This window comes from Balaenoptera musculus, chromosome 4 (assembly GCF_009873245.2).
Source record: "Balaenoptera musculus isolate JJ_BM4_2016_0621 chromosome 4, mBalMus1.pri.v3, whole genome shotgun sequence".
NCBI classification, from domain to species: domain Eukaryota; kingdom Metazoa; phylum Chordata; class Mammalia; order Artiodactyla; family Balaenopteridae; genus Balaenoptera; species Balaenoptera musculus.
The window spans coordinates 73161544-73187570 of record NC_045788.1 but is presented as its reverse complement, the minus strand read 5'-3'; the positions used below and the strand labels follow the sequence as shown (position 1 = coordinate 73187570).

The following is a 26027-nucleotide window of genomic DNA, read 5'->3' as shown; positions in this document are numbered from 1 at the left end:
GGAACCTAAAACTGATCTAAAAAGTCTATTAAAAATGACAACAGTGTTCAAGCATTTTATTAAATCAGATGAGGAATCTCCACATTGTTGCACATACCAGATTGTATACAATTATAAGGGCATATCACTTGTTTACGAAGACACAGCTGAGCAGTAAGTTGACAAGTCTAATAAACCATGTTTAGCCAACTAAAATTTCAAGAACATTCAAAAGGAAACACAATAAAGGTCATGCAAGTTCTAGAATAGTGAATCATGACAAAGCTCACTCATTTTATGCTTTACCTTCAAAATGCACATGACATCTAAAACCAGAAAAAATCTGAAGACCAGTTGGTTGTCACTAGTCAGATACACATTTCATTCAGGAATATTAAGCCCTTTACCACTTACTGACTTGTTTGATTGTAAATAACTTAGTCCTAACTACAGAAAAGTTTTTTGAAGAGATTTACTGTTGTAAAATGTATGCCCATTGTTCATAATATGCCTTGAAGTCACTGAACTTTCATTAAAATACAATAAAGCATGATACTCAAACCAGGAATCCCAGCTATGACCTTTTCACTTACCACTAACTATCAGTTCAAGATAAAACACTGTAAAGACTAAAATAGACTGTGAATGGTCAAATCAGTGAGACTGTATTAATCTACATCTATTTTAACTTACATAAATGACACTAAGTTTAAGAATCTGAAGAGACCCTATGGACTTTTTCTTAGGCGACAGTATTGAACTGCCTCAGAACAAATAGCTGATTATCAGGTTTATAATGATGGCTGAGTAGAAAATAAATTCCTAACTGATGTAGCCTCAAACTTATTTGTTCACATCTATGTTTAACTTATAACCACCAAATCCTAATGGTTGGGGAGACATGATCAAATACCTCTCTGCAAGCTTCATCTCCCCACACCCTCCACTCCCCCCTCCCCCCAAACTCCTATATAAGTTTCTTTCCCCTGCTCTAAGCTAAAAGGTCAATTCTGGATTCAGACTTGTATGAACTAAGTTTATAGGCGATAACATGCAAATAAGGGGATAAAGTTAAATTCGTTTGACAACAGCAAACATTATAAATGTATGCTACTATCCCGCTAAACAGAAGACCTGGGGAAACCACAAATATAACAAAACACAACGTTAGGTTTAAAAACAAAGACTCTTGAAGGAAGTAATTTTATTTTACAGTGGTTGAAGTTATCCACCAAATGCTTAATGACCTCCATGTTTCTGCAACTAAAACTAAAAGAGAATAAGAGGGAGCTGGGAATACATGTTAGATACTAACGATCTTCAAGCTTTGAAGACGTCATTGCATGAAGAAAATTATGGGAAACACTGTTCCCGATAATTACGTACACCCTTAGTGTAACATATGGAGATCACTGTCTCCGATATAGACACTGTGGTAGGCAAAAACTACCTTGTTCTTTATACATTATGGAAGACACTGCTCCCGATAATGTGAGTTAGGTTTGTGAAAAAGGTACTGGAAATTTTGCAAAATTCGAATTAAAGTTACACCTTGGATAAATTGAGCTGTAAAATTTTGCATGTATGAGTACGATCACAGCTCTTAAGTGACATTAATTTATAACTTGGTCACAATTCACTGCATTTAGGGGAACTGCTGTTTTTATCTGGTTAGCTAAATAGAAATTTAACTTGATTAGCAACCACTAATTAAATTTAATTCTTCTCCAAGACTTAGCTTTATAATTTTATTTGGCTTGCGGTTGTTTTCTAACACCCGTAAGTGTCGACCACAAATGCAAAACTTCCAGTATCTGTTGGGTTTTATTAGCAGATGCTGCTATTATTTAAAAAAAAAACGACAGTATAACTGTCATAATTATGGAAGGCACTGCTTCCGATAATTATCTTCTATAAAAAAAACACCATTTATAGTGAACTCTGTCACTGATAAATAAACAATAAATATCTCAGTGCCAAAATGACAGGAAGCTTTTCCAAAAAATTAACACTTTGGCCAAAATTTGGCAGTGTGTTCTTTAAAGTCTGACGAACTGAGTTTGAAATTAAACACCTAAAACTTGGTTCTCTTTCAAAATACCTTGGAAAAAACGAAAACAAAAAACTAACAAAGGTTTATGGGACGAGGGACAGAGGAAGAGGAAATAGACTAGGTCTTTGGCTTCTGGTCTCCTCTTTTCATACATAATCTTGAGGTTAACACATTAAGGCCTTACTCCTGTGATTAAACAGTTGAACCTCCTTTTTATGCAGCTGAAGGACCTCTATTTCAGACCTCACTGGCAAGAAAACAAGTCCCATCTCTTCTGAAAGTGAACTGTTTCACTTTCAGATGTGGAAACCAGCTAAATCCTTAAAGAAGGCAGAGATCTCACGTGGAGAGTAAAGCCTTACAGCCTGGGATCTCCTATCTGGCATCCAGTGAAGGCGGAGGATCACGCTAAGCTGCCACTTTCCACCTTCAGCAGGTATCACCTTCCGCCTCCAATTCAGAAGATACCAGTTCACGTACTTAGGATTTAGAGCAATAGTTCACGTAACTGGTTCTGACTTTTTCATAACTGTAACAGGAAAGAGGCAGTTTACCATTACAAAGCACTTAAAACTCTAGAGAGAATCAGAGAAAATATTCTATCGTGAACATTTTTTTAAGTGGTTAGTCACTTTAACTTGAAGTGCAGGTACCTACCCTGTATTAAAAGCTGCTGCCTAAAGACATCTAGCAGTACCAAGATTGGGTAGAATTTTAACAATATTAGGTTTTGTAGCCCTACTGAAAATTTAGCACAACCAACACAAGTCTAGGAACCACACTACCCTGATGTTCTTATATAAGTTATAGGTATCACATTTAAAATTCATTGTCAATGTCCCAGATGTCACCAGAGAGGGCATTTGCAGCTCCCTGAATAGTCCAAGTTGCTAGAGCCAACTGGTTTTTCAACAGTGTTTGATTAAAAGCACCGTTATTTTTCTGCCGCAGCTTCAAGTGCTCTAGTAAAGCTGACAGAGTGTGAGAGCCAGAGCCCCAGAAGATATGTCGGAAAGGAGACTCTCTTGGAGATACGTAGGGTGACAGGAAGTGATATTCCACCTATGAAAACAAAACATACAAGGGAGCTTACACAGTGCTGTGACTTTTGTTGTGAGGAAAGGACCTGATAGAGTAAAACAACTGTCATTCTCTCACTTCAAATGTTAAAATTTCCCTGAATTTAAGAATGTTGAGAACAGGCTACTAATCTTCTAATGTTAAAATTGTAAAGCAAGTTGTCAATTCCTTTGTAAACTCTAACTGCATTGGGTTTTTGTTTTTTTTTTTTGGTCGGAGGCTATATAGGGAAGGTTTACAAGTTTCCACTGTAATGCAGTCTTCTGCTTCTTCCAAGCAGACTAGGCTAAAAGCAGCTAAGGGCTAAATTAAACAGAAATACCATTAATCCCTTCTTTAAAATGTTTTTAAAGCCTAAAAAAGTTAATACGAGGTCAAATGTCTTTTGTATTTCCAGTTTAGATATGTTGGCTTTATACCTTGCTAATAAGTAAAAGTTAAAATTTGTGCTGAATTCTAAAGCAGCAAAGGATTCTAGGCTCCTGGAATTATTACTCTACTTTTTAGAAACACAAGATTTACCAATTAAAAATGCACATACTTGAATTCCTCCTTTTCTAAGGGTTTACGTACTTTCATGATACGGTCATTGATCTCCCTCATGACAAATCTGTTTGTTCTCTCAGCATTCTTATAATCGGTTGTTAGTCTAGACGTAGCACGGAAGAAGTCTCCACGAGCAGAATACAGCCACTGTAGATTCAGACCCATCTCCTGAAGCAGAAAGATATTAAACTCACTATTTATTAGATGTTATATTTCTAAGGATGTTATTCTATATACCTTTCTAAATTTAGGTGTACTAACTGAAATGATTCTGATACAAGGGGGTGAGACTCACAGACAACCTCAAGCCAGCAAAAGCTAGACTTAACCATCTTGTACGGGAGGTTCCAAGTTCTATAAACTCATAACACGCTCATATTTAAGCTCAGCAGACAGTATAATTATCCATTCTTAGTCTCATAAGAAAACCATCCTCATCAAGAAATGTAACATAATGTACTTAGTAAAAGTATATAATCTTGTGTAGTATATTCTTTCTGGTTCAATTTCCCTTTGGTGCCAAACTTCAAACATTTTGGTTCAGTGAACTTCAAAATCTAGTTATTTCCATCTGGTAAGTCCCAGTTTCTGATCAGTTACAAGTAGTTTCAAGTAAGCCAATCCTAATAATTAAGATTCGGTTATCAATGATTTACTTCATTTAAGGGATCTGTTAAATTGACTTCTAGTACCATAAAAGCCACTTATTAATATTAATTTGGTATTATCAAATGTTTGAATATTAGACACAAAGAATCAACACTAAATAACACTTTAACCACTGGCTATGTTCTCTCTCCATCCATGTCATCTCTGCAAGGCACATGTGGCCCAACTCATAGGTTCAGAGTCATAGTTGAGATCTTTATATTCTCTAGGCCCAAGTTCTTTATGGGTTGCTTGGGATACATGAATGAGAGAAAGCTTAACACCATTTTAGATCCTGAAAGACTTGCTGTGGGCTATCTACAACCTTCGGCCTCCCAACTTCCCTTTCAAATGAGTTATGGATTCTAAGCGAAATTATACTTCAGTTCACTTTAAAACATACTTTGGCTACCAATCATGCTGCCCAGGGACAGCTAGACATTATTCTTCAAACTGCTTGATACTTCAGCAGTAAGAACCTGATTTTAGTTAGTGCTCACCTTTATGTCTGCTCTGAACTGGTTCATTTCTCTCACAAACCAAAGTATTTTGTCATTATACATCTCATAGTTCAGGTTCAATTCAACATCATGGGTAAGTTTAATCACAAGCAGACCGGCTACTTCTGCTGCTGCACGTGCCATTTTGTTCAACTGAGGAACATTCTGATTCAGTACCTCATAGGTATCCATGGGAGTACCCAAATAAGGGTAATCTGTGTCCTGGAAAACAAAGGTAGGTTAATGTACTCAGGTGGGTTATAAGACTAGGAACCTCACATTCTAGTTTCCCCATCAAAGTAACAGTAACTGTAATTCTTCCTTTGCTTCTAATATATTCCTACTCCAACTTTATCTCATATCCACTACTTTAAGAAGATACGGCTTTTGCTAGTTCCTCTGAACCTAACCTACTCCTGGAATGATTAGTTTCTTCTAGGTTCCATAGAATCCCTGTTCTATCACATCACAGACCCTAAACAGATTTCTAGCCAAATTCCTTGAGGTTATATCCTTGTTTCCTTCTCTCTGGGAAGTTTGGCCCATATTAATGAGGAAAGAGGAGAGCACGCATGAAATGTACTTTCAATATAAAGTGTTACTTTTAGATAAAAATTTACCTTCTTCTTCTTCATGCAACATTCATCCATTCATACATGTTACCTTTCTAACAAGACCGTTTGATGCTCACAAGAACTTCTCTCCACTTTCACTGGACAACTTTAGTAGCTATTTCTTCAACTCTATTCCCTACCACTGTCCTCGGTGACAATCTCATTGGCAATCCTTTGGTTTGACCTCAATTCTTTACTTTCAGACTGTATATATCTGTATTACCTATACCTCTGAACCAGCACTGCTAGGAATCATTAAGAAGTTTTTAAAAAAAACATGACTTCTGAAGGTCAACAGAAATCATCCATAAGTTTCCTCAACCCTAGGACCTGACACTCACTTCTTCCTAAAGTACTAAATAGACATAATGACCAGATATTTCAATACCATTCATACTGTTGCTCTTGCAGAAAGGGGAATTCCAGCTATGTTAATCCCCAAATCCAGATCTTTCATCACTCCCTCACTTCACACCTTTCCGTCCTAGTTCCAGGCTAAAACTCCCAGTGGTAAGAAGTCTATTAAGGACCTGGCCTCTACTGGATCATCAGTTTGATGCCAAAGTCAACAGCTTCCTCGCTGACCCGCTATGCTAACTCTGGGATCTCTTCACACCTCAGAAGAGCCTGCTACGGAGCTGGTTTTTCAACTCTAGCCCTTCAGCACAGAAGCCTTCATCATTCTTTTCACTCTGCCTGGTTTTCAGTGCCTTCTAATTGGCTCTTGTACCAAGTCAATCTTGTTTTCCAACTTGGTCAGTTCGAAGTTCTGTCTCTTAAAAATCTTACCTCTGTTTGGTTTTTCTGCTTTTATCTATAATCCCTGTTTAAGAGACTAACATCTCAGGACGAACATCTACAACCGTATTTCAACAGGCATCAAGAACAGTATTATTATCCTATAGAACTTTGTTTGAAGGAAATATTCTATACTGCACTGTTCAATAGACGGCCTTGTTATTAAAACTCATCATACATAACTGAAGAAGTTTAGCAAATAAACTCAAATGCTAACTAAGCCGAGATTAAAATTCTATCTTAAGACTGATAATAAGCGAGATTACAATAACTGCATGTATCTAACTTCTCAAAACATATAAGCACTCTAGGAAACTTGGCCTCAAAACTGACGAAAGAAGATCTAAGATATAATGCTGTAGCGTTCTTCAGACTTACCTCACAAAAACAGAAAGAGACTGCTGGGATTCCAGAATATGCAAGGAAAGGGAAAGCAGCATTATCAAAAGAAAGTTTCTCGCTGCAAGAAAAGCAGGAATGTGTTTTTAGAAAGTTATCTGAAGAAAAAGACTGCTACATGCAACCCTACCCTACCCCCAAGTAAATTTTAACTCACTGCAAGGTTATGTTTAAACCTCTACCTAACACAGTAGGTGCTACTTATTGAGTGACTCTGCTTTTCTATTAGCTATTCATTCACTTTTCTCAGCTTACACTTTGTTGATCCAGTTGCTGTCCCGATATAGAGAGAGCCCAGTAACTGGATGTTTCACCTGTAAAATAAGGAATTATTTTATCATTACAATGAACCTTTCTGGACTTATTCATTCAGGCTAGTCACTAACATTTTTCTCTATAAACATCTATTAAAAATATTAAATTTTTTATTATATCTTCTTGAAAAAAATTTAAGACAGTTAAAACAATCCCAAATTTCTGAAGTTACTTCTACTAGGCTCGTGCTGTTAGTTCCTCTAGTTATGGTGAGAAAAAAAAAGTTTTCCTTCTTAACATTTTAAAGGTGACTTCACCACAGTTTTAAAAGCCCTCTCTAGTCTTTATGATCTGCCTATCTTCTTTCTGGTTTCTTCCTTCCAGCACATTTTATACTACTGCCAGGCTAACCTGCAAGCACATTACTGCCCTGTTGGAGACCCTATAGCAATCCCTAGTTTCCCATGGGATCAAGGTCAAGTTCCCTGACCCTTATTTCTCGCCAACTTCAGTCACTCCAATATATTGTCTCTAATCCCATCAGGGAAACTTTGTTCCTCACTCATTCACATGTCTGTTTTTATTCAATGACTATCTCATCTGGCCTTCTTATTTAAGTCTCAGGTATGGTTCAAGTTCATTTAAACCTTCCTTAACATTCTGACTCTATAGATAACCTCTGTGGGCACCTACAGTTTAAATATCAATGTTTTTCATCTTAATTTTTTGTCTAATTTACATTACACTTTCATAAGTAGGTATACACTCACATCTTGCATCGTCTTCTCAATAAGCGAATACAACAGTGGGCTGGAAGAAACTTTGAACTTGCTGGTACCTGCAAAGAGATTATTTTAACATTGCTCCTTCTTTAGTCAAGCAATTTGCACACTGCTACTTCTATAAAACTACTTGGCAAACAGGAAGACAATAACCTAGATCAGTGGCATATACAACAACTGTCGTCTTAATGAAGTAGATAAAAAAAATGGTTGAGTCAAGCTCTTTCGTGACTGATAACCCTAATTTCACTCAACTGAAGCTCTTACTCCTTGAGTTTGCATATTTAATGTTAATGACCTGTTTTTCTGGTACCTTTCTGGTTCACCCATGTTGGGGCAGGCATCTATTAGCTACCGTAAGCTTGCTATATTCAATACATTCTGCTGCAAAGGTAAAATGGCAATAATGACTAATCTAATAAAATTTAGTTTAATTGTAACGCCTTCCTTTTTATTCTCAAAGTAGACATTTCATTACTCTCCAGTTCATCCAATTTATTCAGCCAGTTCATCCACTAGCTACATCTGTACTTTAAATAACACCGAACTCTTTTCAGAAGTTTGATTATCTTGTATTTCTATCCATGATGCCACAATCTAGCAAGTTGTGAATTAGTCTCTAGAATACCATTCTATTGGTATGGTTTAGTTCCTTCTGGTCCAAAGTAGAGAACTAGTGGTTCTCAAACTTTAGTGCAACGGAATCACCTAAAGCACTTGTTAGAACACAGTTTGCTGGCCACTGTGCTCCAGATTCTGATTCAAAAGGTCTAGGGTAGGGCCTGAAATTTTGCATTTCTAACAGTTCCCAGGTGATCCTGATGCTGCTGACCTGGGACCACATTAAGACCATTGCTCTAGACAAGGCAGTCTGTACCCATTCTATAACTTAATCCACTATTTAAAAGGAAGCTAAGTCAGTCTTTTGATCTGGTTATGTCCAGTGTAAATCGTAAAAAATAACAAGTGCTGCTTTAGAAAGCTTTCTTCTACTATTCTATAAGTAGTTTATAAATTTATAAATGGCTAATGAAAGGATACTTACCAAGAATAGCTTTATCCAGGTTAATGTAAGTGAAAGCCTTTAAATGCAAGGAGGCAAGGTATCCCTAGAAGAGAAGGAAAAATATGAATGTACTAATATGTATTAACTTAATTCTCACAGACAGTAGCTATTACTAGGGATTTCTGTTTAAGTTTGGATTCTATTGAAACTAAACATACATAGGTAAAAATGATATAATCAAATTTAAAAGAGCATGGTTTCTGGAGGACAGCTTAAGCCAATACAAGTCCGAGTGCCCATTCTGGGTATGGATGATATATAGATAATACCTCTAGCCATTCAGTGGCACCAATAGCTCCAAAGTCTCCACCACTCCAGCTGGCAAAGACAATGCTCCTGCTGGGTTTAAACTGACCTAAAAGACAACAAAAAGTTAGTTTTGTCTTGGTAAAGGTTATAGGTAGGTAACTGACTTAAGATGAAATCAGAAACTTCTAATTCAAGACTGCAGATTCAGAAATATTTCTTTTCCTTTTGAGGCCCCAGGTGAAAGAACCAAAAAAAGAAAGAGAAATCAAATTTTAAAGTAATATAGCAAAGAACAGGATAGGAGATCATTTGCAAATAAGATCTTAAGTACATAGTAGGGACCAGCTTACTAGACCTCACTCTTTTACACTCCATTCTTTGAGTCCCTTATAACTTCCAGACCAAGAGATATTTGAAATCATAGCCAAAGTATCTTCTTTGAAAACAATGTGCCTAGAGGTAAGTCACTTAAAACACTAGATTACTTTAAAAACAACTGTTTGAAATAAAATTAAAACTCACAAATTTAAGTTTAGGAAAGAGTGAGTTTTCAGAGAAATTACATTAATGACAGCTCCTTTGGGGGTTTTATGTGCCACTACCCTCCATCCCTCCCCCTCCCCTGGGTATGTAGTTTTCTGCATTAATGTACTTTTGTATTAAAGTTAAGCACTGCAACTTACCCTATGACCCAAAGGTTCATGAATGTGATGGGGGTTTGCATGTGGGTGGGTATAAAGGAGTGGCAAGTACTATGGGAGAAAGGCTTGAAAGGAAGCCTTTCTTACATCAACAAATTATATACTATATAATATTATATATTTATAAATCAAATATATAAATACATATTCTATGTTGTATTTATAAATATTTAAGTTATATATTATCATTTTATAACAAAACTATAGAACATTAGTGCAAAGGTATGACACTGCTTGCTTTCAAATAGATTCCTTAGGGACCATGTTAGATTTGCCGTATCATTCTGGATATGTCAAACTAAGAATTTAGGGCCCAATATAATGCTTTCCAGCATCTCAAAGAAACTCATGATTCCCAGTACAATGAAGACACTGCACAGAAAGCTGTTTCAAAGTCAAAGGCAGATACAACAAAAGACAACCTGCTTTGTACTTAAGAATTCGGGGTCTAACACAAGTGAACCATAAGAATATAGGCAAAAGTGAGCAAAGCATATTACAACATTTAGAAATACAGTACATAGATGTTCAAGTTCTCAAAATTTGTACTCTACCTTTTAAGACCATATCGGAAAGTATCTGGGCAAGTTTCAATAGGAGACTTGTTCCTACACTGGACTTTGCAGCTCCAGGACCCCAGGCATCCCTCTGGGCCCCTACTATAACATAGCGATCTTAATTAAAAAAAAAAAAAGATAAATTATACAATCAGCTTTTAAACTGTTTTCTAATATTGAAGTCTAGAATAAGCACGTTAGTAGAAGGGTAAAAATGTAGTATATGCATTAAGGGTAAGAGAGCCTTCCTTCAGATCTGACTTAGGACTCCAGGGATTAAAAAATTCACATGACAATACTGATCTCTTTTCCCTTATTCATACTGCTACTCTTTTTTCTACATTACCAATAAGGTTACTCACTGACTACTTATTTGTGCTAGTTGTCTAATAAGCACTGAAGTCCAAGGGCTTTCCTTACCAAATATTATTATTTGATGGCATTCAGATACACACTGGCAGACTACAGCCTGCATGCCCATATTGTCCATGGCTATTTTTATGCTACAGTGGCAGAGTTGAAGAGTTGCAATGGAGACTGTATGGCCTGCAACATGTTTATTATCTGCCCCCTTAAGAAGAAATTTGCTTACCTCTGGTCTATTTAATAACTTACAAGAGATTTTCTAGTCATAATGGTCAGTTTTTGACAAGTTAATTTCCTAGGACCTTATTACCTCCCACTAAAACTGACACCTGAACAGTTCGCTTTAGGACAGATAAGATTTAGCATTTCAAGAAACCAAGCCAAGTCAGCCTTCCTGCACTCCCTCCCTCTGGCCACATCCTTAAGAGTAAGGAAAACAAAACAAATGAAAAACCCCCAAGGATCTTTACCTGGTTCTTCAAAGCCCTTAATAACTCCAAAGATGTTAAAAATTCTTATCTCTTTCAGCACATTGTTCACAGTGAGCTTCACATTCTTATTCTGTGAGGATACCAGCTTACATGAAGAGTCTATTCCCCAAATAGAAGGACAGTCTCCTTCCATATTTCTAGAAGTAGAAAACAGAGATCAGAGTTCTGAGTTATTGTTAACCTCCCGCCGGTTTACAAAATCAGTCCTTCCTACTGTCCAGTAAAGTTCTAGGTTAAGAGGACATATAAATAGAACATACAGAATTATTCACTAGTGGCCAAACATTTGTGTTTTACTCTGATCTGTAGGCGGTCATTTGAAAATCATGAGTTACTTCCTAATTTAACCAATGTTTTCTAAAAAATGTATTACCTATCCCATCTGATGTGTGCCTTTCTGCCAGAGACATAGCTACAATTTACATCTGAAATAGATTCCAAGATGGACTCAGAAGGAAGTTCTTATACATAAAAGTCCATTAATATATTCTCATGTTTCCTAACAAGGGTAGTATACATTCTTATTTCAGTTAAGAAAGAATACTCTCATGCTGCTGGTAGTTAGGTTAGATATCTTCCCCTATCTGATTCCTCATGTGTTATCCAAACACTGACTACTCTAAAAGGGCTTACTTACATAAATATGTCAAAACATCATTACTCCACACTACACAAGAAGATAAGGGGCTGGCTTCATAGGTTAGGAAAGACTTGTAGATGGTAGGAAGAATTAGCTGATTCTAAGTTTGGTTTTAGTCAAAAAGAATCATCCATTACAAAAACCTCTTAAACAGCATTATTAATAGCCATATAGGATATTTGAAAGTCCTTACATGTACATGGCTCTTCGTTTGATACCAATAAACCTGCTAAGTAGAATATACTTTATAGCTATCCAATTAAGTCAAAGAAACATGATCAATGGGGTTAAGAGTGACTTGTTCTATGTCACATAGCAAATAAATGCTCACATGAGTTTTGAAACTAGACTGACATCCCATGCCAATACCAGGTGGGAAATATATCCAGATCAAGATAAAAATTAATCACATGTACTCTAATCAGACTGAGTTCTATTTCTAAAGAGGGATACTAATACACTAGGGAGATATCCAGAAGAACTAATCATGACTATAAAGCATCTGGAAACTGTCATGAGAACTGAGGATATTCAATCTATAGACAAGGAAACTTGAATCATTCTGTTGCTTAAAAAGAAAATCCAGAACTAATGAGTGTTCCAGGGAATAAGATTTCAGCTCAATACAAATTCTTATAGATCTCCAGTAATTGAACGGGTTGCCATAGGTAACAAAATGCTTTACCACAGGAAGTACTTAAGCAGAAGCTATACCGGGAATATTACACAAGAAATTCACTGGGTGGATTGAACAAGGACTCCTTGAGTTTATAAATCCAATGTCTGTTATTAAGATCACTTTATGGAGGAAAAATTTCATTTTTATCTACACCAAGTTAACAGCTAACCATCCCCAAAATGTCCAAAATGTGGAAAATTATAGCCAATTGTTTTAAGATTTTATCAAATCAACAAATTATTATTATTTCTCCCTAATCATAAAACCTGACCCTGCATTACAGTTTTCAAATAAGAACTTACTGAAACAGCTTTTCTGCACCAGCTCTGGAAATTGTTTGGACAGGTATGTTAGGCAATCCTGATGACTGAGATGGTGGAAACTGAGTGTGATTGAAAGAAGGGAATCCAGGTGTGTAAGGGTCACCTGTTCCCAGATGAGCCTAGTAAAACAAAAGAATAATTAGCTCAGGCATTTATTCAAGAAATCCCTGTAAGATTCAAATTCAGTATGGGGCTATAACCTGAGTTTAGTTTAGCACCTTTAAGTTTGAAAGTCTGAGTGGTTCTATAATATGTGACTCTTATTTTTATATGGCATATGTCAAATTCTCAATTCAAGATACTATTGATAAAGTACTTTTACCAATAAGTAATAATTAGGTCTCAAAGTCACGTAATTCTTCTTCTCACTTACTGCTAAAACTCTCCAAGGGAAAAAGAGTATTTAAGGATGGCACAGTTCTCTTTCTGTTAATGTAGATGGAATCCAGCAACAATTTGGAGAACCCAGTAACTCATTTACTCAAGAAATAAAAACTCACATGTCCAAAAACTGGAAGATCTGCGTTAACAATGGGAAATTTAGTCTGGTCCATGTATATCAAGACACCAATTGCATTTAAACTTTCAGCATTTGCAACCTAAAGAAAAACAGGTAAAGCTCAGAAAATGAAGATCTAATCAACCAAAATTAGAAGAATACATACTGAACTTATACTGAAAGACAAAGGTTTACAGCAGACTACACCAGTACTCCCAATGTTTCAAATAGCTTATATGTTTAGAAAAAAATACTTGCCTTAAAATTTAACTTTTAAAATTTAACTGAAATTTTTAACGAGATAATTGTAGATTCATTTGCAGTTTTAAGAAGTAATAGAGATCCATTGTAAACTTTGCCCAGTTTCTCCCATTAGTCAAACTTTGCAAAACTATAATGTAACAGCCTGAATATTAACATTGATACAATACAATCCACCAATATTATTCAGATTTCCCCAGTTTTACTTGTACTCATTTCTGTGTTTGTGTGTATTAAGTTCTAAACAATCAAAATATTGAACAATTAGTTTTAATACCACAAAGATCCTTCCCATTGCCATTTGATATCCACACCCACTTCCTTTCCACCCTCAACTCCTGGCAACCACTAACCTAACCTCTCCTCCATTTCTAAAATGTTGTCATTTCAAAAATATTATATACTCAAAAAGCTAAACAGAGTTACCATATGACCCAGCAATCCCACTCCTAGGTAGATACACAAGAGAATTATAAATATCTATTCACATAAAAACACGTAAATGAATGTTTATTTTAACATTATTAATAAAGCCAGAAAGTGGACACAGCCCGAATGTCAATCAGTTGACAAGTAGCCAAGCAAAATGTGGTATATCTGCACAGTAGAATTCTATTCAGCCAAAAAAAGAAATGAAGTACTGATTAATGCTACAACATGGATGAACCTTGAAAACATTATGCTAAGTGAAAAGAAGCCAGTCAAAAGACGCAAAATATTGTATGAGTCCATTCATATAAAATGTCCAGAAGAGGCAAATCCATAGAAACAGAGAGTAGATTAGTGATTGCCAGGGACTAGGAGGAGGGGGGAATGGGGAGTGACTGCTGCTGGGTATGGGGTTTCTTTAGGGGACGATGAAAATATTCTGGAATTAGATCATGGTGACTGTTGCACAACCTGTGAATATACTAAAAATTGAACTGTACACTTTAAAGAGTGAATTTTATGATATGTGGATTAAATCTCAATTTAAAAAGTAAAAAAGAAACAATTCAATGTGGCTGCACAACAAAGTTTAACTAACTCTTAAGGAGAGTTCAAAAGATAAGAGAAATAATAAAAACCCACCCAAAACAACCACTGTCTTTCCATTCTAAGCCCTGTGTAGGTGACTTTTAATTTTCCTTTTTATAAAACATAGTTATAACTGAATTTTATATATATATATATATATATATATATATATATATATATATTCTATATATAACTCAGTTACATAGACACAATTTAAACTTCTTTCACTTAAGCATTTCAGATTACTGCATTTTTATTGAAAGACAATGACTGCAAAATACTCCAAGTGGATATGCCAGTTTTGGAAGTATCCTATAACTTTAAATAACTGGAACTTATTTGATTTGTAGAGTACTTTAATAAATTATATTATCAGGTATGAGAGTTTAAGACAGATGGTTTTCAGAATGTAAGAAAATTAACAATACCATTTAGCTGAAGAATGTTATGATACCAATGTATTTAATAACTCATACTCACCTTTTCAGCAAAAGTAATTTTCCCTGCTCTAACAATCACTAAAGATCCATTCACAGGCATATTTAAATCCTCAAAGTCTTTTTTAGTGCCAAAATTAGCATGGACCAGTTTACCCTAGAATAAAGACATTAGATTCAGTGAGCATTATGGTATTAGAATAGCGACAGAGTCTGCCACCAAATATTTTACAGGTCAAACCCAATAGAGAAAACCAAGAAAGAAAAAAAAGAAGGCCAAGGCCAGGAAAGAATATATGAGAGTTCTAAAGTCAAAACTGGTCAGGGTTAACAGGAGTGAAGTCAAGATTTCTGGTCTCCTATATTCATGCCATTTATTATCTTATGATGCCTTTAATTAACATTGATTATTTACATCAATTAATTTACATTGCTTCAGATATTTGGGGGGAAGAGAAAGGATAATAAGATATCCTTAAACAAAGAGACATCTATCAATATAAATATGGTAGGCTAGCCAAGGCAGTACCAATTACATAATGTTCCCACACTTGAACTCCAGACAATTGAGGACATAAGAATTAACTAAAAGTTCTGATAATAAATCTGTCCAAAAATTGTTTTATAATAAAATGACTTGCATAGATCAACTTTTAGATGTTTTTATAAGCTGTTATCATAATGCTCCTAAACTCTATCAGAGTTCAGATGTACAGCTATAAACTGACATTAACAACCAAATATCTAAATATAGAAAGCTCGCAGGTGAACCAAAACTCTCCACGTTCTTTAACAGAACAATCTACCCGCCTCCAAACCACTGGCTTGTGGGTGGCCTGGGAAAGTGATACAGCACAGGTAAACCAGGAAGGCAGAGAACAACCCTAAAACTTCATTTGGCTCGGAAGGCAGTTTTTAGATAGACCCCAGCATATAAATATGTGGTTTTTAACCTAAAAAACCTAGATAGATCTATCTAGCTGTTTTTTAATTTTATAGTAGTTTGGCCGTATTTGCCTAAATTTTAAAAGATCAAGCATTAAAGAACCAAACTTAGACTCCAGCTGAGACGGTTATTTATATCTGTCCCCACATAAGGGGGTACCTGATACATGAATTCATTCAGTAAATACTACCATGTGTCAGGCACTGTCCAAGACTCTGGGACATAGCAGAACATGAAACCAACCCCTAGCCCTTCATGTAGTTTACATTCTAGTGTGGAAACAAGTAAATAAAGTCAGGTGCTATAAGTACTAGGAAGAAAAATAAAGCAGGATAAGGAGAAGTGATTAGAGGAAGGACATTTTTGATCAGATAATCAAGGAAGACTTCCCTAAGGAGGTAATGCTGGGAAGAGACTTGCACAGAGTGAGGGAAGAAGCCATGCTAATACTTAAGGGAAGAGTGGGCCAGGCAAAGGGAAAGGCGACTTCTATAAAGGCCGTGAGGTGGGAGCATGCTTGAGTTTGAGAGTTTGAGGAACAGCAGGGAGGTCAGAGTGGCCACAGCAGAGTGAGCAAAGAGGGGAGCAGGAGAATTACTCAGGGCCTTGCTGACCAAGATGAGGACTTGGGATTTTACTTTAACTGTGGCATAGGAGGGTTGAGAACAAAAATATCCCAAGGTCAGTTACATTTTATGAGTAAATTTATACTAAGAACAGTAAAGACAATGAGTTTTTGAGCTAGTCAACAGGGGAAAATGTCTCACGCACGGTTTTGCCTTACTCACAGTAACTGTCGTAGCCTTACTATACGCCACATAACCCTCGGGATTCTCCACCTGGTACGCCATGCTGCTGCCGCCGCTCTTACTCACTATGGTCACCGAGTTCTGAGCATTGCTAAAAAAAGATTAAGTTAAAATGAAGCTAAGGCATTCCTGAGAAACAAATTAAATGGATTTAATACATTTAGCATTTGACTTGCATTATTTATTTTGAAGGTCTTTGCTATAATTAGCACACCTGAGAATAGCTACTTCTTATAAAATAAGGTTACCATCTTTCAACATACCTGCCTTTGACCTGAATCTTAACATAATGTTCATCGTGCCAGACTTTGCTGAGTTTAAGTTCACGGAATTGATTTTCAATGTAAAAAGCAAGGCTTTCATCTTTTTGAGATCCAGCCTCACGAGGGACATAAGAATTTTCATTCAGCATCCTGGAGGAAAAAAAGTCACTGTTAAATGAACTAAAGTTTAACCTAAAATAAACATTGAACTCAAGTATCAAGCAAATCGTTTTAAAAGCATAACTCAAAAAAATAAATTAACTGTGACCCAAAATCCTGGATTAACCAGATAGAGACAAGCTTAGAAGAAAAAAAATGTGTGCCCATATTTTAGGGAATTTGTGACTTCAAACTTGTTAAAACCTCTTTATCTGATGTATCTGCTTAGGGTAATTTTAGGGGAAATGAGTAGCTTCCAGAAGATCTGCTATAAGCAAAATGAAAGATAGTATTACTACTGGTGAACTCAAAATGTACAGCTTCAATTTTCACTTTTTTGAAGCATTCTGAATACCCTGGAAGCAAAACTCCTCTTCGTTCCGATTTCTTTCCCATGACTCTTTGTAAATATACACATCATATTAGTTATATGATGTTTTTTTTGATAGACCTTATCCTCACTTTATCCATAATGCCTAATATACAGTATACACAGAAGTATTCACCAGATGAAGTAAAAAATGCCAAGATTTCTAATTTAAGACCAAAAGAATTACTGTAACATTGAAACTATAGGGGGCTAACAAAAGGTAAAAGATGATTTGTTCTTTACACAGAGTTAGATATGTGTCCAAAGAAGACCTTAAAAATCTAAGGACAGGAACCTTAAGGACACTTCTTAGGGTATAGATTGAGTGAGAACCAGAAGAAATCAAGAAATACTAGAGACGTATCAAGCTGGGCAGTCAAGTTAGTCTTGAACTAGAGGATGACAAAGGCTACCGATGCCCTTATGGATAGCAGCAGAGCTCAGCATGACTTATAAGGGGTTGAGACGGAAAATCGGAGCAGAAGAAAGTCTGACAGCAAGCAACAGGCTACAAAGAACCAGACGACAAAAAGATCAAGAGCCTGTGAATTTTCTTTAAAAAAACGAGAGTCCCCACAGAAATTCTAACATTTTTTCCTAACATAGTTTGAGTTCTTTACTGACTCTTTACCCTCTAACTGAACATGGGAAGTCTCGCCTTTTCTATAAAGCTTTTCCTCCAGACTATCACTTTTGTTTTGTTCCACTGCACCTAATCATCAATATTTGTTTAGGCACTGAGGTTGAACTTGTAAAGCAGCTCAAGCTTACTTGATGGCACTGGTGAAGTCTATGGCATCCAGTCTCTCCGACAACATTGATTTGAGGTCTGCCCAAAATATGCGACGTGTTTCGGGGAGCTGCTCTTCTGTTTCGAAAGGTTCTGTCTCCTCTGTGCACGAAGGCCCTGTTCCTGCCGGTCTCTCACAATCGGCTTTTGGTTCTACACGTTTACAATAGCCCAAGTAGCCAATCATAAATCCTAAGGATAAAAAGTTTCAGAGCTGAACTCATAGAATTTCATTTATAATCTATTCCTATAAGAATTGTTAATATTTTCAGCTAACCCTTGAAAATACTGGTTTTAATCAAATTGTAAGCCATTTGAAAGTAAGTAATGCATCTCCATTTTGTCTATTTTAAACCAGTCAATCTATTATATAATAATTTTATTTTAAACAGTTACCTTTTCAAAGCAAAGGTACCTTTTCTTCCCCGAAGCCTTCCTTGAATCCTCAGGTCCAGGGTCTATGCTACAAATATCCTGTGCATATTTCTAGTGTAACATTTGCACATTACACTGAAATGATTCATGTGTCTCTCTTCTCCCACCAGGCTAACCTCAAAGGCAGGTATAGAGTCTTAGCCATCATTGTATTCCTAGTGCCTTGCACAATGGCACATAAAAATGTACGAAATAAATGTTTGCTGATCTGGATGAACAGAATTCCTAGAGTTGGTGACAAGGAACATTTAAGTTTTGAATGGCCATTCTTACCAATCAAGAAAAAGACGATTACAGCAATAGTCCCATAGCAGATATATCCATTTAACCTTTTTGGTTTTGTGACACTGGTGTGGTTACCCCTCATGTTATTGTCAACATTTTCTTCTTCATCTACAGCTAGTTTCATCTCCACATGACTGTTATCGCCATCTACTTGCCGAGCCAGACTAAACCGGGTATATGACAATGGTTCTCCACCAAACTGAGATTAAAAAAAAAAAAAAAGGACAGAGAGAAAGCATTATGAAGGAGAAGAAAGGGAATAGGGACAGTTAAAGAAAGTTTGGTGAGGTGTTATACATATTATTGGGCCATTACTATGACTTGCTATACATTCTCAAGGAAAAAGAAGTTCCCCCTTCAAATCAGCATTCTTCCCTGTGCCCAGTTCTGTCAATGGCAGATGAGGGCTGGATCACACACTGGCCTTCATCTCATTCAGACTTTTCCTTCAGGGTTTCTGTTATGCATGTCTACTGGTATACAATTTGACCAGTGTTTTCTTTAGTTCATCTTATCTACTTGATTGTCTCTCTGCCCTGAAACTTCTTACAAGATTTTCCATAATTAACTCTACTCAAGACTGAATATACCCTTCCTTTGTGAGATCAGTTACACCTCAAGACCACCACTTCAAATATAAATGAATACCTGATGAAAACTTTGGGTATTATTTCCTGCTTACTGGGTGAAAGCCATCCTTGTATACTTCGTATTCTTGCAAACTGGTAACAGATAAATCTTTCTTACTGAAAATCTTACCAAGTTAGAGAATGCTGATCTTGCTTGATCCATCATTGTGAGCTGCCACACAGAAGAGCCTAGTAGTAAAATACAGAATTAATATAATGAGATAGATACCACTGTATCAGACTGGTGAGGACTTTTCATTACCACACTAGATTATTATATATCAAATATCCTTTAAAATATATTATCACCTTTCTAGAAATGGTCTTTAACCAAGATATTTAGTTTACATGACAACTAAATTTAGTGTGATCCTTGATTAGATCCTGAATTGGGGTGGGAGGCAGCTTGAAGGACATTATTGGAAGAAACAAGAAATTTGAATATAGACTATATCCTAGATAACAGTATTGTATCAATATTAGATTTAGGAGTGTGATAATGGTATTGCATTTTTTGGAGGAGAACACCCTTTTCTTAGGAGATTAATGCCACAGAATTTAAGGATGAAGTATTGTGATGTCTGTCACTTAATTCCAAAGAGTTCAGTTTAAAAAAGTATGTAAGAAATAAAGGAAATGTGGTTAACGATCAGTGAATCTAGGTAAAGGGTACATGGATATACACTGTAATATTATTTCAGCTTTTCCTGTAGGTTTGAAATTTTTTTAATGAAAAATGTGAGGAAAACTGGGACTTCCCTTGTGGCGCAGTGGTTAAGAATCCACCTGCCAGCGCAGGGGACACAGGTTCAAGCCCTGGTCCGGGATGATCCCACATGCCGTGGAGCAACTAAGCCCATATGCCACAACTGCTGAGCCCGCATGCCACAACTACCGATGCCCGTGCGCCTAGAGCCCATGCTCTGCAACAAGAGAAGCCACCGCAATGAGAAGCCCGCGCACAGCAACGAAGACTAGCCCCCATTTGCTGCAACTGGAGAAAGCCCGTGCGCAGCGACAAAGACCCAATGCAGCCAAAAATAAGTAAATAAATTTATTAAAAAAAGAAAAAAATGTGAGGAAAACTAGTTAGAATGTTATCCATGGTAAGTAGATTTAAGTAATTGAATTTAGTAGTCAAAGAAAAGGGACAAATACAAAAGAAAATAGACTAGCACCTGAAAAAAAAAAAACCTAACAAAAGTAAAATTAAGACTGGTTATGCTACACAAATCAGTAACAAATCACCGCCAATAGAAAAGGAGAGAAAACCTGATCCTTCTGATTAAATGAACAGTTCCTGGGCTTCCCTGGTGGCGCAGTGGTTGAGAATCTGCCTGCCAATGCAGGGACCACGGGTTCGAGCCCTGGTCTGGGAAGATCCCACATGCCGCGGAGCGACTAAGCCTGTGAGCCACAATTGCTGAGCCTGCGCGTCTGGAGCCTGTGCTCCGCAACGGGAGAGGCCACGATAGTGAGAGGCCCGCGCACCGCGATGAAGAGTGGCCCCCACTTGCCGCAACTAGAGAAAGCCCTCGCACAGAAACGAAGACTCAACACAGCCATAAATAAATACATAAATAAATAAATAAAAATTAAAAAAAAAAAAAATGAACAGTTCCTAACAAATGATTTGATAGATCTTCGATGCAAAAAGAATAGGTAAAAGAAAAACACAGAGTATGCTATTTTACAGATGAAAATGCCAATTATTTGAGACGTTAAGTAACTTGCTCAAGGCTGAAAACTGATAATCCAAAAATGAAGTCCAATGGGTTTCTATAACACTGGTTTTATAGAAAGCGCGTTCTCATCTCCAGAAATTTAAGAAATTAATTTCAACTTTTTTCAAAGCAAACTACACCTCTGTAACCAAGAGAGAGTCTTAAGTTAAAGCGTAGGTATTAACTGAAATCTAGATTTTCTAATTAATTTGGTTTGAATCCATCTAGATGCTTGAAAGTGATAGTATGTTGAGATGTATAAAATGGACATTTATTTCATACTATTTTAAAGCTTTTCCTCCACTACAAGTACACTCATAGCACATTTTAACACCCACGTTGCACAAAGCAAGCTATGATATATATGCAGATTGTAAAACAAAGAAATTATAAAAACTGGCATTAGAAAAGTCTATCAAAACCTATTAACAAAAAAACAATTTTTAATCCCCAAGCTTTAAAGACCAGAGCCAATAAGCAATAGATCATATTCTTAGAAGCACAATCTCTTGCCCCATGTGGTACAAAAAGCTTATCACTACCACTGCACCAGAACCGTACAGACCCAATCACTAGAGCCAGAACTAGAAGGCCCCACCCTGAACCAACTTTAGTCACCCTTTTCTAGGAAAAAACAGCTTACCAGTTTAATATTCATCTGACCCAGCCATTCCTCAAGGCTTCTAGTTTTAAATTAAAGACTAAAGTGACAACATATTTAAATAAATGATCTACATATAAACAATGAGATTGAGTGATTGCAAGTCTGAAAAAACAGATATTAATAGCACATGCCATGATTTTGTATAATTAAAAGTATATTTTTTACTGAGAAAACAGATACACTATTTCTATTTCAATCCCCAGACACAATATTAAGACTATAACATAAAAGAAATCAAGTCAGGGGAAAAAAAGTGTGACCTAGGTAATTTCCATTTTAACTCCGTCATTTAACCCCACATCTGTGAAGAACACAATTAATTCTATGATATCCACAAAAGTTATTCCTGAAGTTTTACACATAACAAAATTGAGTTATTCTTTCAAAATAATCTCACACATAGTAAAGCTATTTCAAAGAACCCTTAATGAATTTTCTTCTAACTGAAATAACTCTAATTTACGTGCTCTAAAAGCATGGGAGAGAAACTTTTCATACCATTTATATACCAGTCTATAAACAAGTAGTTCTCTTACAAGACTATGTATAAAAGGCAAACAACCCTTATTTGGCTTCTGTCAAGATGTCACCACCAGTGCTAACAATCTATTACAAGAGACAAACCAAACATCACCTTGATTTTTATTCATATTAGCATCTTGTATATCTTTGGTGTTCTCAGTGATAACTGGGAAAACTATTCAGTTTCTTACAATAATGAAAATTAAGGTAAGCAAAACCAGAGTCCCACATGTTTTGAACATGAAATGGAAGGAAGATCTGAAATGTTTTTTAATTGAGCCATGGGATGGAAGACAGGAGGCAGGCAAAGGTACTCGCTAGACTACAGCCCCAAACTTCTTTCAAATTCAAATCATCTTATTCCTACTTTCTTGAAATGTGGCATTAATTTCTATTTAATTTTTTTTTAAATACAGTAGTTATCTTGTGGTCTTAAGCTACTTTGGGATGTCTTAAAACAATAGTTCTGTACAAAATATGTACAGCTAAAGGGCTGTGGGGATCAGGTACCAAAATACACTTTCACCTATATATAAAACATACCCAAAGCTGCTACTCCACTTTACCTGAAATAAAAATAAGACACTTGTTTGTTATTATTGACAAGCCCATTTCAATTTAGAAAACAAGCCACAGTTTCAAGTCCTTGGAGATCACATAAAATGAAGTTCCTCTGCCTGCTTTTGAGGCTCTGTTCTAGAGACCTACACTACCTAATTACTTCGCCGCCCTCTATCTTCTCCAAGATGAGACAGAATCCAGCCCCTGCCTGTACCCACTAACATTCTTCCTCTGTTCTTAAAGTCCTACTCATTTCTTCCAAGATCTGTTCAAGGGCCATCTCTATGAAGCCTTCTCTGATATCCCTATCCTATAATACTTGATATGCAATTATTTCATAATCAACAAAGACTAAAGATATTTTATTTGTTAACAGTACTGGGGCATGCTTAATGTATATGAGGTTCACTTTTCATATCATTTGGAAATTATATGAAAGAGAATATGATGAAAACCTTGGATGTGGGATCTTCCCATCCTTGCTACTATTTTGGTTTATCCTGAAATCACTGGGTAAAGCTTGGGTAGTAGGGAAACTTTAAAAAGTAGAAAAACTTTCACCTTTACCTGGCAGAGCTCCAAGATGTCAAGCAATTGGTTATAGATACCCATTTTACAAACAATTTCCCAAGACAATTAGGCACTTGCAGGTGAAAATGAAAAGATTACAGGAACTTACAAAACTTCTGCATGGCCCTCAGAATGCACATACTTGTGTATACCCACAATGACTTGTAAAGAGACGGTTGGTCAAGGTCTTTACTAGCTTCAAGAGTTAACTTTACGGGCCTAAAATGAAAAGGCAGTGGAGGAAGTCAAAGAAAACAAGCAAAATCTTCATTCCTATTTGGCTTTCTGAAAAAAAGATTGCTCAACTTGAAGGTCAGGACCACCTGAAGTCCCTGCGGTCTGTTTGTGTAGTGCTCATCTGCGAGAGCAGACAGAAGGCACACACACAGAAGAGTTCCAAAAGGCCTCAGAGAATCATTTTTAGGAGCTTTCAGTTGTTGTCTGATTCAAGTTTAGCTGGGAGCCGTCTCCATTACAGATAACTACATTATCAGAGGCAAATAAATGCCACCCCTTAGGGCAGAGTTAGCTGAGTTGTTTGCTATCCAACAATCTTCAGCACAGGCTAGGTTCACAGCCAGCACTACAATGTTCTTGTCAGAACATTCCATCAAAGAAAAGTTAAAGGATGCTATGCTATATATAGACTTTTGGAAAATATTTCATATCAATGACAAAATTTTTTTAATTCTGGATTTTCTTGTGAAGCATATTGAGTTTATTATAATCCAAAATTGAGGCGGGGGGGAACAGCAGGGCAAACAAGTATACTTTAGATAGCCTAACCTTAATTTTCAAAGCAGAAAATCAGGGACCTCCCTGGCAGTCCAGTGGTAAAGACCCCAAGCTTCCACTGCAGGGGACGTGGGTTCGATCCCTGGTCGGGGAAATAAGATACCACAAAAAAAAAAAAAAAAAAAAGGTAGAAAACCACTTCTGGAAATCACCTTAAATGTCTTTGTCAATAAGGTCAAACTCCCTAGCTCAGATACCACAGAATCAGCATCTAGTATTCCAAAGTCCTATCAAAGCCTAGAATAAAGGTATCCAAATACTTTTGTAACAGGACAACTATTTCCTACTTCAATCTTCTCCGAAAAAAGCAGCAGCAATCAATTTCCTTGGTATACCCAAAGTCGCCACAAGCAGTAGGCAGAGGGAAGACATTAACCCGAGTCAAGTCACAACTTACCCACTCTCCCCACTACGAGCTTAGAAAGCTGTCCACCCGAAACAGTGACACAATGCGCCTCTAAGCCCATTTATACCATACGGCACAGCCTTTTTATACCATATTCCTAATTTCCTGAAGGCAAAAGCCGATTCCAATCCAAATAGCTTTTATTTAGCCTCTAGACCATAGCTTTCACAAAGTATAAATCTTATTCCTACGGTCTCCCATCTGTTAGTGAGGAGGGCCTAACAATCCGAATATTCTTAATATGAACACCTGCGGCTTTCAGTCGGCTTCTGCCTTGGGAAAACTGAGAACCCACACACAAGGCCAACGGGCAGCGCTGAAAGATCAGGTTGTATTAGAGTTCAAATATACAGCTTATAGAAACCCCCGCCTAAATGCCCAGGACCCAGTCGTAATGCAGTCGAGGACAGCAATGAGACCAGGGCCCGGGCTGGCCCCAAGGAATCCAAGAGCTACGAGCTCAAGGTCACCCACGCACCGCGACAGCCATTCCCTGGGAACTCTTCCTGAAGCGGCCACGTGCTCCCCGCAGAGCGGCTCTGCGCTGCGGCAGCGTGGCTCACGCCTCGCTCCCGAGCCCTCAGGCTAGGGCTGTCCCACGACGGCCTGCATTTTTTAAGGGCAAGCTACTGAGGACAAGGGATCCGGGTGGCCTGAGGAACCGGAAGAAGAATGGCGGGGCGCAGAGCGACAGTGGGGCACCCCTCATCTCGCCTACCAGTAACAGAATCCATTCGCCGGTCGGGGGCCGAGAGGAGGAGGGCACCAAGAGGAAGAGAAAGGTAGGGCAGCCCCTCTCTGCAGCGCGGCTCCACCCTGCTTGCACTTGCAGCCTACTCCGCTCTCCGCCGCAACCCCTTCCCCGCCGCCACGCGGCGCGCATCCCCCTCCCGCCCCACCCGGAGGCGCTGCAGCCTCCCCGCGCCCCCGGCGGCTCCCTGAGGCTGCTGGACTGCACGGCGGAGGGCCGCCCCCGAGACTGCTCGGAGCAGCCCCGCAGGCTGAACGGAGGGCAGGAGGGTCAGAGGAATTCTAGCAGCAGCGTGTCACTCACACAGGCGCCTCCCGGGTCCGCCGCTCCACTGCCCGTCACCGGCCGATGCTGACGCCCTCTGATGGGTTGGTTGCCTGCAGTCAGCCGTTTATAGTCTCCCGCCCT

The 26027-nt window shown here is 37.5% G+C and overlaps 1 protein-coding gene across 4 annotated transcripts; it reads right to left on the bottom strand.

The window, feature by feature from the left end:
- Window positions 1-39: 39 nt before the first annotated feature.
- Window positions 40-26027, bottom strand: TFRC (transferrin receptor). 4 transcript variants are annotated; one of them, XM_036850666.1, is made up of 19 exons: window positions 25923-26027; window positions 19757-19815; window positions 18986-19196; window positions 18259-18469; window positions 16959-17108; window positions 16675-16786; window positions 14984-15097; window positions 13227-13325; window positions 12706-12845; window positions 11064-11221; window positions 10225-10344; window positions 8990-9075; window positions 8700-8763; window positions 7643-7710; window positions 6873-6931; window positions 6597-6678; window positions 4807-5028; window positions 3686-3826; window positions 40-3094 (listed from the first exon to the last, which is right to left on the bottom strand). In XM_036850666.1, the coding sequence occupies exons 2-19, from the start codon at window positions 19790-19792 to the stop codon at window positions 2852-2854; spliced, it is 2316 nt and encodes a 771-aa protein (XP_036706561.1). In that variant the 5' UTR covers window positions 19793-19815; window positions 25923-26027; the 3' UTR covers window positions 40-2851. The 4 variants fall into 4 exon arrangements, with proteins under 4 accessions (XP_036706561.1, XP_036706559.1, XP_036706558.1 ...); XM_036850664.1 differs by lacking the exon at window positions 25923-26027 and adding an exon at window positions 25587-25751 and having other exon boundaries at window positions 42-3094; XM_036850663.1 differs by lacking the exon at window positions 25923-26027 and adding an exon at window positions 23777-24509 and having other exon boundaries at window positions 42-3094.